We start from the raw sequence: 13,149 nt of genomic DNA on the forward strand, positions 1-13,149 counted from the left end.
TGAGTGAAGCTCGTGCAGGACTGAGGTGGTACACAGCAGACACCTGGGTGTGCCTGTGTAAGCCTGCCGCAGGCAGCTACTCAGTGACACACACACTGACTCAAGGAAAGCCAGTCTGGCAGTTAATCTGCAGTTTAAATGACATGGTTACACATAGATCGTACTTTCTAAACACAATGTTAGTAAAACGAAATTTATTTGTAAAACAGGGACCTGTTATAGAAAATGGCACACAGTCAAGTTATACAAAAATACAAAATTTCTTTTTGATTACAGTGCTAGTTGCAGATGATAATTAGAAAGCATTCCTGGTGGCTTCCAAATAGCTGAGATTGTGAGCAAATGAACAGGGAGCAGCAAAGAGTCCGTGATGTTGGGATGTCCAAGTGAGTAGAATCTGATTTCCAAATTCAGGACTTCCATCAGGCCATTTTGAAGGGATACTTCCTAAAATAGTTAGCTCCTGGCATATCTTCTGTTTTGATAGCCATCTTCCAGATTTTCAATTCTAATTTTAGTTCCCAAAGTCACTTAACATCCAAAAAATATGCCGCCATTTAAACAGAAGGCATTCTGCATATTCTTATATGATTTGCTCTCTCATCTATTTGGAGAATTATTAGTGACATGATTATAGTTATTCCTTTTCAAATGATATAAAAGAGGACAATGATACTGTTTGCTGACAGTAGATGTTAACTTCTGGAGAAGAATTGTTCCGGAGTGACTACTCTCACCCAGATCTTGCCAAGACATGAGCTCTATCTATATATTTTTAAATTCAGACTCTTATTGCAAATATTCTGAAAAATCAGAAATATTACATGAGCTTTGAAACGAAACCAAAGTGGTTAGCAAGTTTTAGCCTAGCTAAAGGACACAAGTACTTAAAAAAGATACAGTTTACCTTTGCAGCAATATAAAGGTTCAACCCTTTGAAAGGAAGCACATTCGCAAGCAGTTGCTTGTGAAGCCCTAGTGACAGGAATTGCACGCAGTTCCATGATCTGGTCTGGTTCTGACAGAAGGCAATGCTTTCTTCCAAAAGATTCTCCTTCTATGGAATGATAAAATGCTGAGGCTTTTTTTTTCTTTTCTTTTTTTTTTTTTGTACAGAGCCTATATTTAGTGCAATAAGTTTAAAAAATTTGCTCTGAAATATTTACTTTACATTAACAAAAATAGCTTTTTTTAAAAAAGGTGTAACAAAAAGGAGTTATCGCATAAACAGATCATGAATTATTCTTAGCAAATTACATTTTTTTAAAGCATTCACCATTACAATAAGCAGAACGATGGAATATTAGCCATTCATATCTGGTAAGCTTCAGGAAGGAAAAAAACCAAAAACAAACAAACAAAAAAAACCCCAATCCTACCCCCAAACAAAAAGAATATTCAACAGTGGAAAATCAAAACATGAACTGATTCTTCAGTTAAACGTCGTAGAATTCTATCTACTCAATGGATTGCCAGTATGTTTTCAGACTGACTAGCAAGCATTTGAATAAACAGCCATTTAGCCCTAAGTCACTGATGCTTTTCACAAGCCCAAACACTGGGATTTGCAATACTTCTGTTCCAGATTTCTCTTGCTTCTTTATTTCTCCCAGCATTATTTAGTCTTCAAATCAACACACAGACACTTACTGGCTAAATGTGCTGGTTCTCCAGCTCCTTTCAAATCAGGCACACAGATGTGTGGGAAGATGCTACTAACGTCAAAATTAAAAGACAACGTATCAGGAAAAAGTTTGCATAAGAAAGATTATCTACTTTTTTTTTTTTTAACCTACTCTCTTATAGAAGCATTAGGGTAAACTACAGATACCTGAGGAGTTGGTTACTTTTCAATGTTGACTGACAAAATGCATGAGATATTATGAAAATTCCCACATTGTATCCACTGGTTATGTTTATAAAAGTAAAATGGCATGGCTTTTTTGATTGGGGAGAAGTGATTAGGAGTAATCCCTTATTTATCTGAACACATGGCCCTAGTTTTATACACTAGGACTTACACATCAGTAAAATAAGATCTTGATTTGATGCACACTTCAGAGAAATCACCTCTGAATAGATTTTAGACAAAGAATTCCGTACTATATATATGTATATATATATATATATATATAAAACCTAATTTGAATAACTAAAGTGAAAATATCCTCTAAGTTATTAAAAATGTTAATCAGATATGAATCTTAACATCTCCATTAAGACAGTTACAATCGAGACATCACATGACGGCAGTTGCCGGCCGTATGATAGGGAGGAGGACGTGTCTGACAAAAATAAGCTTGAAAGGCATGAAATCCCTGTTCCTGTTCTCTGATTTTGGCTGATCATGTGTGTGGGTGTATGTATATATAGGTATGTGTGTGTGTATATATACACACATATATATATGCATATATACACACACACCCACACACACAGATACATAGTCATGTGTATATATTGTTTTGGAATGTCAAGGGGTTCCATAACGGTCGGCTAGGTTCAAGCAGAACTTGCTCCTGAAGCCTAGAAAACAAAGTCATACAGAGTATAATTTTAGACAGTTACCGTTACAAGGGGTTTATGAACGATGTACAAATATGCAAAATGTCACAAACAGCAACCAAAGCGATTTGGGTCAAGACTCCTTGGCCCTGAGCCGCTACTTCAGCTTTGTGTTGTAAACACACTTCCTTCTGGATCACTTCTGAGCTGTGCAGAGAATTCTTCTCTGTGTTCTTATTCTGCCTGGGATTTTCTACCTGTTCCCCCCCTTGAGTTTTTTCCCTATACAATAGCAAACCAATGGCGAGAAGTCTCTTAGAGCTCTACATCATACTGGAATTTTTTCTTTTTTCTGAAGTCATTTCGAGGGCTTATAGAATATACCTCACAAACTTCCAGGGTTTCTTTAGCTGGTAAGATTTTTCTCAATAGAAAGTCCAAGAGGAAAAAAATGAAAGTTTTTATATTATATTTAGTTCAATGATCCTCTTTCAGAAGGAAAATTTATACCTTCAGTTTTTCAGAATACTATTTTATAGGCTAAAAATAAGCTCAATTAAAATGTCCCTGTAGGGAGTCAGGCTGTAGCGCAGCGGGTTAAGCGCAGGTGGCGCAAAGCACAAGGACCGGCATAAGGATCCCGGTTCGAACCCCGGCTCCCCACCTGCAGGGGAGTCGCTTCACAGGCAGTGAAGCAGGTCTACAGGTGTCTATCTTTCTCTCCTCCTCTCTGTCTTCCCCTCCTCTCTCCATTTCTCTCTGTCCTATCCAACAACGACAACAACAATAGTAACTACAACAATAAAACAACAAGGGCAACAAAAGGGAATAAATAAATAAAATAAATATTAAAAAAAAAGTCCCAGTAAAGAAAAAGAGCAAATTCAAATAGTAGTATTTCTACAGATACGGCAAAATATGAATAACGCTCCTTCACAGAACTTTCGTCTGAAGGAGTAACAGCACATCCCTAGCTAAGACAAGCAGGCAATCCCAAATCTTGCCAGTCCCTAATGTTAAGGGCTAGATACTCCTCAGGTAGTCCTCAAGGTTCATAGGTAAACCACGGTGCTCCCAAGGGCCAACTTTTAGCCTGCTTGCTGTGACGCAGAGATCAGAATTCCAAGTACTGATGGGCTCTTAAATTTAACGATTCTCTGAGGAACATTTCACATCTCTCTTCCTGCAAAGCTCTAACCACTTCACACATCACTCTTGGGGACCAAAGGCTACAATGTTCAAAGCACCAGGTCAATACACAAGAAACTGCAAGCAATGAGATGATGAGAATGGCAGGAATGAAAGATTTTATGCATTGTTTGAGAGGTTAGGGATGTTAATTTAAAACTGAAATTAATATTAGAGATACAATTTTTCTAAATGTTTGATTTCTGATAGGAGGCCCTACAACCTGGAAAATTCCAGTGATATCTATACATTAGAGGTTTGGTAGGCAAACGCTAGAAGAAGAAGAGGTTTGGTAAAGTGAAGTGAAACACTTGGCTTCTGTTCAATATTTCATCCACTTTTCATTAAACAATAAAACAAAAATACATGCCAACTAAAGCTTAAACTATTTCTAAACCTCTAAATATATATGTTTTAATCACTCATGGAGTTTCCCCACAGGTGGGGACCAGGGGCTTCAACCTGGTCCTTTCCTTGACAGACTTAAGTGTAGTGTGTGCACTTAAGCAGGTGCGCCACCGCCTGGCCGCCAACCTCTAAATATTTCTACCTGTCATTAAATGCTTATTACTGAAGAATAATGTCATTCACTGGAAAGGCAGAAGTGGAGAGAAAGGAAACTATACATCTTTAGAAAAAATATATATATAATTTATAAATTGAATTATAAAATTCAATTTATAAATTAAAATAAATTAATAATATTAATTTATAAATTAAAATAAATTTAATTTTATAAATTAAAATGATAGTATTTATGTTATATAATAATATGTAGCTTAATATAAAATATTTTTATGCTTTATGTAAGTTTTTTAAATTTTTCGGGCCTGACATCCTAAACAATTCGAAGAGATAAGAAGTGGGCTCTTCCTTTCCTTGACAGACTCTTGAGTCATCCTTCTCAGCCCATCTGAAGTTAAGGGACCTGCTGCCCCACTCAGCCTACTTCTGACTGATGGATACTTGATGCTAACAGACACTTTTACATAGTTGACTTATTATTATTAGTCTCTAGGGTTATCACAGAAGTTTGGTGCCTGCACCATGAATCCACTGCTCCTGGAGGCTATTTTCCCACTTTTGTTGCCCTTGTTGTTGCTATTGTTATTACAGCTGCTGCTGTTGTTGTTGGATAGGACAGAGAGAAATGGAGAGAGGAGGGGAAGACAGACAGGGGGAGAGAAAGATGGACACCTGCAGACCTGCTTCACCGCTTGTGAAGAAACTCCCCCCGCAGGTGGGGAGCCGGGAACTTGAACCAGGATCCTTACGCAGATCCCAGCACCCCCCTCCCCATAGTCTACTCTTTGCTCATTAATCTGTGCCCTGGAGATCAAAACATTTTAAAGTTTTGACTTAATATATAATCGTGGATGGCAGCAAGCGCAACAGCAAGGCAGATACGGGAAAGGGAGATGGAGGAAGAATACAGGCAAACATTTTGTGGAGGCTGTATGTGGAGTACTTCATTCTGCTGCGTGTGCATATAGTCTCTCTTCTCTCTTTAAGGGAATCCATTTCCTTTGCTCTTAGATAGTTAAATGGGACTGTTTTATACTACATACCTCTTAAGGTAGAAGTTTCTATCAAACCATTTATGCTTATTCAAGGATAAAGAAAGGCAATTCTTACCTCATGCTTTTGAACATTACATGCAATTAGGTGGCACATTACTTAAAATAAACTGTTTAAAGATTTAGGCATTTATATAATATTGTAAAGGAAACAATACAATTTTAAAATTATCAATTAAACAAACAAATGACATCTGTCATTATGTGGCAGTGAGCGTGTCTCTAGGAAAAGCAACTCAGAATTCGCTATGATGCTTAGAGCTTTCATGTCAAAGTGGAGTGGCGCATATATGATATTAACCCAGAGAAGACCGGGTTGTTTTACTGAGTGAGAAAATGTGTGTCGATGGAAACAGCCTTGTTTGCTACTGAAAAACGGCTTAAGAAACAAAGAAACTATAATACAGGCAACAGAAGAAAAAGTTAACAAAGGGAAAAGACAGCAACAGAAACAAATCAATATTAAAAAGGGAGGAATATGAATTCTAGCAAGTTGAAAGGAACTGCTATTATACCTTCAAAAATGATTAAAAAAACCCAAGCAACCCAAACTGCCAGTTCATGTGTACAGCCCAGTGTTCAGGCTGACGGAAAGGGGATGCTGACAGCCGAAAGGAAACACATCAAACAGCAATTTCATCTTAGGAACAAAGCCCCCCCCCCTCCCCCCTCCCCTCCCGAGCACTAAAGATGCTGGTTCCTTTCATCTTGCTTTTACAGGAGGTGGTCTCAGTTGTGACAAGAACTCTGCCATCCAAGTGATGGGTAAGCACACAAACAGAAAGAGCAGCATATCTTGTGTGATACAGATAACAAAAGCTTCTCCGGAAGAGATGCAGTCAGTGAGGATACACAGAGACAGGAAGTGAAAGTGAAAGTCTTGGAGGGCAGCCCCCCCCCCCATCTTCACCTACCATGGGTTTAAGCTCTCTGGCGTCAGCAACACCTCCCTTACCAGCTTCTTTCATTGCTCTCCTACTGTTTTCCACAAACTCCTGCAAGACAAGGGGTGGAAAGACACACATTCTTGCTTGTTTTCAGAATTCAGTTGGTGGAGGGTTTGTGAAGAGTATTTACATTTGGCCTAAACATACAGCCGCGAGTGATATTTAGTATCACACAAAAGAATTGCTAAATGTGTCATAATGACAGCAACCTGTGGGTATAAAGTGTTTTTTTTTCCCCCCTACCCATTCATTTTGATAATTTCACCTAAGAAATTATATTAGCTCTAACCAGAAGAGAAAAAAAAAAAAACAGTTAAAAACATTATTTTTGTACACTTAGGACATCGCTTCATTTGCTGTTTCAGTTTCTTCACACAGAAACTCCAGGAAACAGCACCATGTTACACCCTAAGTGAGCTCTTCTAGATAATCTAGGAGGTGAAAGAGATCACTGAAACTGCTCAGCACAGAAAACTGCTTTCACCAAATCATAAATAAGTTGTGAAAGAAAAAGAAAAAACAACAACAACAATAAAGGTCTGTTTGGCCTTGAAACTACTACTCCACAAAGCAGGAAGACAAGGAGTAACAACCTGTATTTGTGGTCAGAAGTAGTTAAAATGGGGGAGTCGGGCTGTAGCGCAGCGGGTTAAGCGCAGGTGGCGCAAAGCACAAGGACTGGCATAAGGATCCCGATTCGAACCCCGGCTCCCCACCTGCAGGGGAGTCGCTTCACAGGCGGTGAAGCAGGTCTGCAGGTGTCTATCTTTCTCTCCTCCTCTCTGTCTTCCCCTCCTCTCTCCATTTCTCTCTGTCCTATCCAACAACGACGACAACAACAATAATAACTACAACAATAAAACAACAAGGGCAACAAAGGGAATAAATAAATAAAATAAATATTAAAATAAATAAATAAATAAGTAAAAAAAGAAGTAGTTAAAATGGAATTATACCCTGAAGAAGAGCTTCTTGGTGTCAGTTTATGTAGCGTGACATCGAATGTCTTCATTATTCTTACAGAGACAACTGAAAGAAGAAGCCTGGGATTTCTGCTCTAGTATTTTGACTAGTGACTTAAAAAAAAAAAAGCAGGGAGATGGGAGGTAGCCCAGTTAGAGAGCACTAACATTCTTTTTTTTTTTTTGCCTCCAGGGTTATCACTGGGGCTCGGTGCTAGCTCTACAAATCTACTACTCCGGGAGTCCATTATTTAAAAAATATTTTTTTATAGAGTAGGACAGAGAGAGGGGAAGTTAGAGGGGGAGGAAGAAAGACACCTGCAGACCTGCTTTACCGCTTGTGAAGTGATATCCGCCAGCACCTCGCTCCCCGTATGTGAGGAGTTGAGGCTCAGACTTGCATCCTTGCCCAGGGCCTTGTGCCCCCTACAATGTGCGCTTGAGGCACTGCGTGGGCCACCTCCCAGCCCTCTGACATGCTCGGAATGAGGCCTGTACTGAAGCCTTGAGGACACACGGGAGCGTATGGAAGGCAGCAGAGGAAGCCCCTTGGAGAGCGGGACAGTACTCTGTTGTCTCTCTTCTCTGTGTCTGTGTCTCCCTTCCTCCTTTCTCCAGGAAATAAGACACTGACATATTGGGCCCAAGAGGTCACTCAATGGTGGTATCATCCATGCCTGCACCTGAGACTTGTTTCTTAGCATTACATTAAAAAATAAATAAAACTTTTCTTCTGAATGCCTTAATCATGAGATGCAATGCTCAGAGATCAAACTCCATTACAAAAAGAACCTACTGGGAATGTAATTTAGATACCACTAAAGTGTCCAAAATTTGGCTGATAATAGTCTCAGCAAACCACTGCCAAGTTGGCCCATTAATTCATTTGGAACTTTTGTAATTTGAAACCAAACCTAACATTTTTAGTAACACATTTTTTCAGACTTACCTGGGGTAAACCTTGCTCCTGGAAGATGACCTGACTAACTAGAGTCTACTAGTTAGTGTTTAATAGTATCCATTTTAGAGATGGAGACATCTCACAGCTTAATAGCAGAGAACTGTTCTTAAAAAATCATCTTCAGGGAGCCGTGCGATATTGCAGTGGGTCAAGCGCATGTGGGCGTAAAGCGCAAGAACTGGCATAAGGATCCCAGTTCGAGCCCCCGGCTCCCAACCTGCAGGGGAGTAGCTTCACAAGCAGTGAAACAGGTCTGCAGGTGTCTCTCTCTCTCCCCCTGTCTTCCCCTCCTCTCTCCACTTCTCTCTGTCCTATCCAACAATGACAGCAATAACAACGACAATAAACAATAACTAAAGGGGAAAACATGTAAATAAAAATAAATACAATGATAGAAATAAAAAAAAACAAAACTGCAAACAGTGAGGTGCTCAGCAGATACAGCACAGCAAGGCAGGTCTGCCTACAGGAAGCCACAGATTTGACCCCTGCCATGGTATATGCCAAAGTGGCATTCTGCTATCTTTCTCTCATAAAACAACAAATCATTCTTAAAGCATCTCTAGTTTGGTGGCATTTGAAATTGATGGTCACGGTGCTTAAACTGCTTTAATGTCATTTCTAAATTTTAAAATATTTTGAGATGGTAGCATAAGGAAGTCACAGAGCTTATATTAATTATTACAAAGAATCTGAATGTATTGCCTGTGCAGAGGGCCTGGGAGTGACTTGTGGATAAAGCAAATACTTTGCTAGGTGTGATAACCTGGGTTTGATCCCTGCTTTCTCTCTCTAAAAATAAAGAATAAAAGAACTGGACCAGGGAGGAGTATTTCAGTATTAATGGATACGTAGAAAGCCTTGAGTTATTCTTACGGCATCTTGTTAAAAAAAAAAAAAAGAAAAAAGAATGAAATCAGTATGAAGTTCAGATCTTGAAGACTGGAATATAATGCGACCTGTCCAGGACATGGTGATCTGCGATCGAGATGCGACACCTTCCGTGTGGCTGACTTCTGGGCAAGGTTTTCGGCAGTGACACCTGGGAAGGTGGTAGTTGGGTAGAGAAATGCAGGTAGACACACAACCTGGGAAATCAGACTGGATGCTTTTGAGGCCCATGTCAGGGAAAGGTACTTGTCACCACTTCAGTGCTGAGAGAGACACCACCAATGCTGCTTTTCCTGGTGTCATGCCCCCACCCCGGCCATACAATGCTGGGCTTGAGCAGTGAAGCATTCCCTGATGAACTATCACTTGGCCCCTGAACAGTACATATATATATATTTTTTTTTTGATTATTTATTTAATGGATAGAGACAGCCAGAAATCGAGGGGGAGAAGGTAGACAGATAGATAGAGAGACGGACACCTGCAGCACAACTTCGCCACTCATGAAGCTTTCCTCCTGAAGTCTGGGGACTGGGGGCTTGAACCTGGGTCCTTCTGCATTGTGACAGGTGCGTTTAACCAGGTGCACCACCACCCGACCCCTGAACAGTGTTTTTTTTTTTAAATAGTTTTTTTTTTTAAATCCCATAAGCAGTTGAAGGCATCTGAAGTACTTACCATCAGTACTTTATCCATGTAAAATTCCCTGCCAGGGCTCCCATCATTGTATTTTGTATCAATGGCAAAACACAAAAATAATACGTCCACCACCATCTCGTAAATGGACAGGAAGCAATGAGCAACTAGGAAAGCGAAGAGACAGACGATGACCAGAGGCAGCACCCAGACCGTGTAATCCTGCTGGTAGTTGAGCAGCATGATCCCAGCCAAGCCTGTGCTGCAGACTATCAGCACCTGAAGTGGACAGAACAAAGGTCACACTCACCATCTGCCCATCCAGAGTCAGTTTCTTTACCAGCGGCACACTTCAGGTCCCCTTCCCTGTCTAAAACGATGGTGTGTAAACCCAGACCCTCTCAAATTAGGAGGCATGATTTATACAAACCTATATATTTGGTCATGCACACACACCATCCTTTAAATGCTTCGGGTTTATATTAAAACACAAGTAGATTTTCTACAGGTTATACCTGCTACCCCAAACTGCACTTTAAAAATAAAATCATAGGGAGTCGGGTGGTAGCACAGCAGGTTAAGTGCATGTGGCACAAAGCGCAAGGACCTGCTTAAGGATCCTAGTTCGAGCCCCCGGCTCCCCACCTGCAGGGGAGTCGTTTCACAAGCCGTGAAGCAGGTCTGCAGGTGTCTGTCTTTCTCTCCCCCTCTCTGTCTTCCCCTCCTCTCTCCATGCCTCTCTGTCCTATCCAACAACGATGACATCAACAACAATAACTACAACAATAAAACAACAAGGGCAACAAAAGAGAATAAATACTTAAAATAAAATAAAATAAAATCATAATCTTTTTACATTTATTTATTGGATAGAGACAACCATAAACTGAGAGGAAGAGGGAGGAAGGGTGGGGGAGACAGAGAGACACCTGCAGCCCTGCTGCTTCACCACTCGCACAGCTTTCTCTCTGACATCACCGTTTTCAGCCCATCTTGGATGGAGCTTGAAGAAATAATGTTAAGTGAAACAAGTCAGAAATGGAAGGATGAAGATGGGATGATCTCATTCACAGGCAGAAGTTGAAAAACAAGATCAGAAGAGAAAACACTTATGCAGCTATTAAAGCAATGAGCCCACCTTCTCTGACCCGTCTTGGACAGAGCGAGAAGGAATTATGTTAAGTGAGCTAAGTCAGAAAGACAAAGATGAGTATGGGGTGATCCCACTCATCAACAGAAGCTGAGAAAGAAGAACAGAAAGGGAAACTAAAGCCAGGATTTGACTGAGTCTGGAGTAGGGCACCAAGGTAAAAATCTCTGGGTTGAAGGTGAGGGTAGATGCTTGGCTTCACTGGGGTGGGGGCGGGAAGGGGAGGATGGGAGGGGGACACAGTCTTTGGGTGGTGGGAATGGTGTTTATGTGCACTCCTATTAACTTGTAGTCATGTCAATCACTACTTAATTAATATGAGAGGGGAAAAATTGATTGAATGCCTCAAACTTTCTAATGCACATAGGCTGAGTCTTTGAAATGTTGACTCTCTTAAAAATAAATATTGAGAAAAAAGAAAAGAGAGAGCCAAGACTTAAATCCAGGCTCCAAGTGCAGCACAGCTAAGCACCAACCAGACTGTTGCTTAGCTCTTTACAGTCCAAAGCAACAAATGAGAAGCATAGGCCAACTACTTAGTCACTCTATACATCCCTGTTTTCCTATTTGTAAGCTAAGAGATATTAATAAAACTTCCAGCTCCAATCTGTGCTGAGTACTTAGTACTATTTTTTTCAATCAGAAGACTGCTCAGCTCCCAGTTATGGTGGTGCCTGGGAATGAACCTAAGACTTCTGAAGCCTCAGACATGTGAGTCTCTTTGCAGAATCATTATGCTATCACCCCTCCTTGAGCACATTTATTTATTATTATTATTATTATTATATTATTATGTTGTTGTTGTTGTTTTTCTTTTCACCTCCAGGGTTTTGCTGGGGTTCAGTGTCATCACTACAAATCCACTGCTCCTGGCGGCCTTTTTTTTCCTGTTTTCTGGGATAGGACAGAGAGAAATTGACAGATGAGGGGAAGAAAGAGAGTGGGGAAAGAAAGATAGACACCTGCAGGTCTGCTTCACCACTTGTGAAGTGACCCTCCCCCAACCCCGCGTACAAGTGGGGAACCAGGGGCTTGAACCAGGATCCTTGTGTGAGTCCTTGAGCTTCGTAATATGTGCCCTTAACCCTGTGCACTACTGCCCTGCCCCACCCCAGCACTTTATTTATATAGAGTACTTTATGTGGACTACTTAGAACAGTGCCTGACCCATATTAAAGACTATTTAAGTGCTTATTGCTTTTAGTTTCTTGGTGAGCTAGATAATTTAATTAAAGAGAAAAGATTAATATATGTATTTAAAATTTCTGTTCATCTTAGATAATATAGGTGGTCTTACCTTGCCCAGGAATAACATGAAATCCCCCACTGTATTGATGGCAGCCACTCGCAAAGCATTCTCCACAAGAATGACAAAGGCGTCCTTTGCTGAGGTGCAGAAATTGGTGCTGTTGATAGCTGTAGCTGTGTATGCGTTCTGGACAATGATGAAAACACTTGCATAAATAAAGGGCATCCACATTCATTAAGAACTTAGTCAAAATATAGCTTGTAACAATATTTCACAGTTCAACTTGTGGATGCAGGGGATACAGGTTAAGCACAATGAAATATGAGACATAAAAAAAATAGTTGATGTGGGGTGGGGGGTAGATAGCATAATGGCTATGCAAAGAGACTCTTCCCTGCCTGAGGCTCCAAAGTCCCAGGTTCAATCCCCCCACACCACCATAAACCAGAGTTGAGCAGTGTTCTGGTAAAATAAAATAAAATAAAATAAAATAGTTGATGTGGCAAACAAAACTTTTCATTTGATGGAATTTTGTTCTTTTAAAAATACTGATATTTATTAAAATGCAAATCTTTTTTTTTTTTAAGAAGAAGCACTTTAAAAAAAAACCCTTTATTTATTTAGTTGCTAGAGACAGCCAGACATGGAGAGGATAGGGGAAGATAGAGAGGAAGAGAGACAGAGAGACACCCGCAACACTGCTTCACCACTCGCGAAGCTTATCCCCTTACAGGTAGGGACCAAGGGCTTGAGCCTGAGTCTTGTGCATTGTAACATGTTGCGAATCTTTCCCATACCCATTGGCTTCTTCCCTGTGTTAGTAAATCAGACCTACTTTAACCTTTTCCTAGATGTCCAGGATTCAACACCGTGAAGATCAGGGACACATAATGATTTCCATTTCAGCGATGTGATTACTGCCCTGTTTTATCTGAACACCTTCTCGCCAGTACCCTTCTATATGCTGACATTGCTCACAGCTCTTGTTGAGGTCAGCTGATCGTTGGCTAGCATCTATACTCCTTCCTTGTGGGGGATGGACCCCAGAAATCCTCCGAGAAAATACCTAAGCTGTCTTTACTC

The 13,149-nt window shown here is 40.4% G+C and overlaps 1 protein-coding gene and 2 long non-coding RNA genes across 5 annotated transcripts in view; 2 read left to right on the forward strand and 1 right to left on the reverse strand.

Annotated features, from left to right (window-relative positions):
- The window catches only part of LOC132540822 (uncharacterized), a 478,519-nt gene that overhangs the window by 297,312 nt on the left and 168,058 nt on the right, over positions 1-13,149 (forward strand). The gene's annotated exons all lie outside the window — the stretch shown is intronic.
- SLC44A1 (solute carrier family 44 member 1) overlaps positions 1-13,149 on the reverse strand; it is a 200,347-nt gene that overhangs the window by 50,679 nt on the left and 136,519 nt on the right. For 2 of the 3 annotated variants that reach the window (XM_060199058.1, XM_060199060.1), the window contains 4 exons: positions 12,115-12,252; positions 9,710-9,946; positions 6,185-6,265; positions 178-2,526 (listed from right to left, as the gene is read on the reverse strand). In XM_060199058.1, the coding sequence (XP_060055041.1) occupies positions 2,503-2,526; positions 6,185-6,265; positions 9,710-9,946; positions 12,115-12,252 (480 nt within the window). In that variant the 3' untranslated portion in view covers positions 178-2,502. Of the gene's footprint in view, positions 1-177; positions 2,527-6,184; positions 6,266-9,709; positions 9,947-12,114; positions 12,253-13,149 lie in introns of those variants that run through there. The other variant, XM_060199059.1, reaches the window with a different exon arrangement.
- On the forward strand, positions 3,826-4,111 carry LOC132540821 (uncharacterized). The gene is made up of 2 exons (XR_009551945.1): positions 3,826-3,949; positions 3,981-4,111. It is a non-coding gene; the product is annotated as an uncharacterized LOC132540821 (long non-coding RNA).

The sequence above is a fragment of the Erinaceus europaeus genome, chromosome 10 (assembly GCF_950295315.1).
Source record: "Erinaceus europaeus chromosome 10, mEriEur2.1, whole genome shotgun sequence".
In the NCBI taxonomy this organism is placed as follows: domain Eukaryota; kingdom Metazoa; phylum Chordata; class Mammalia; order Eulipotyphla; family Erinaceidae; genus Erinaceus; species Erinaceus europaeus.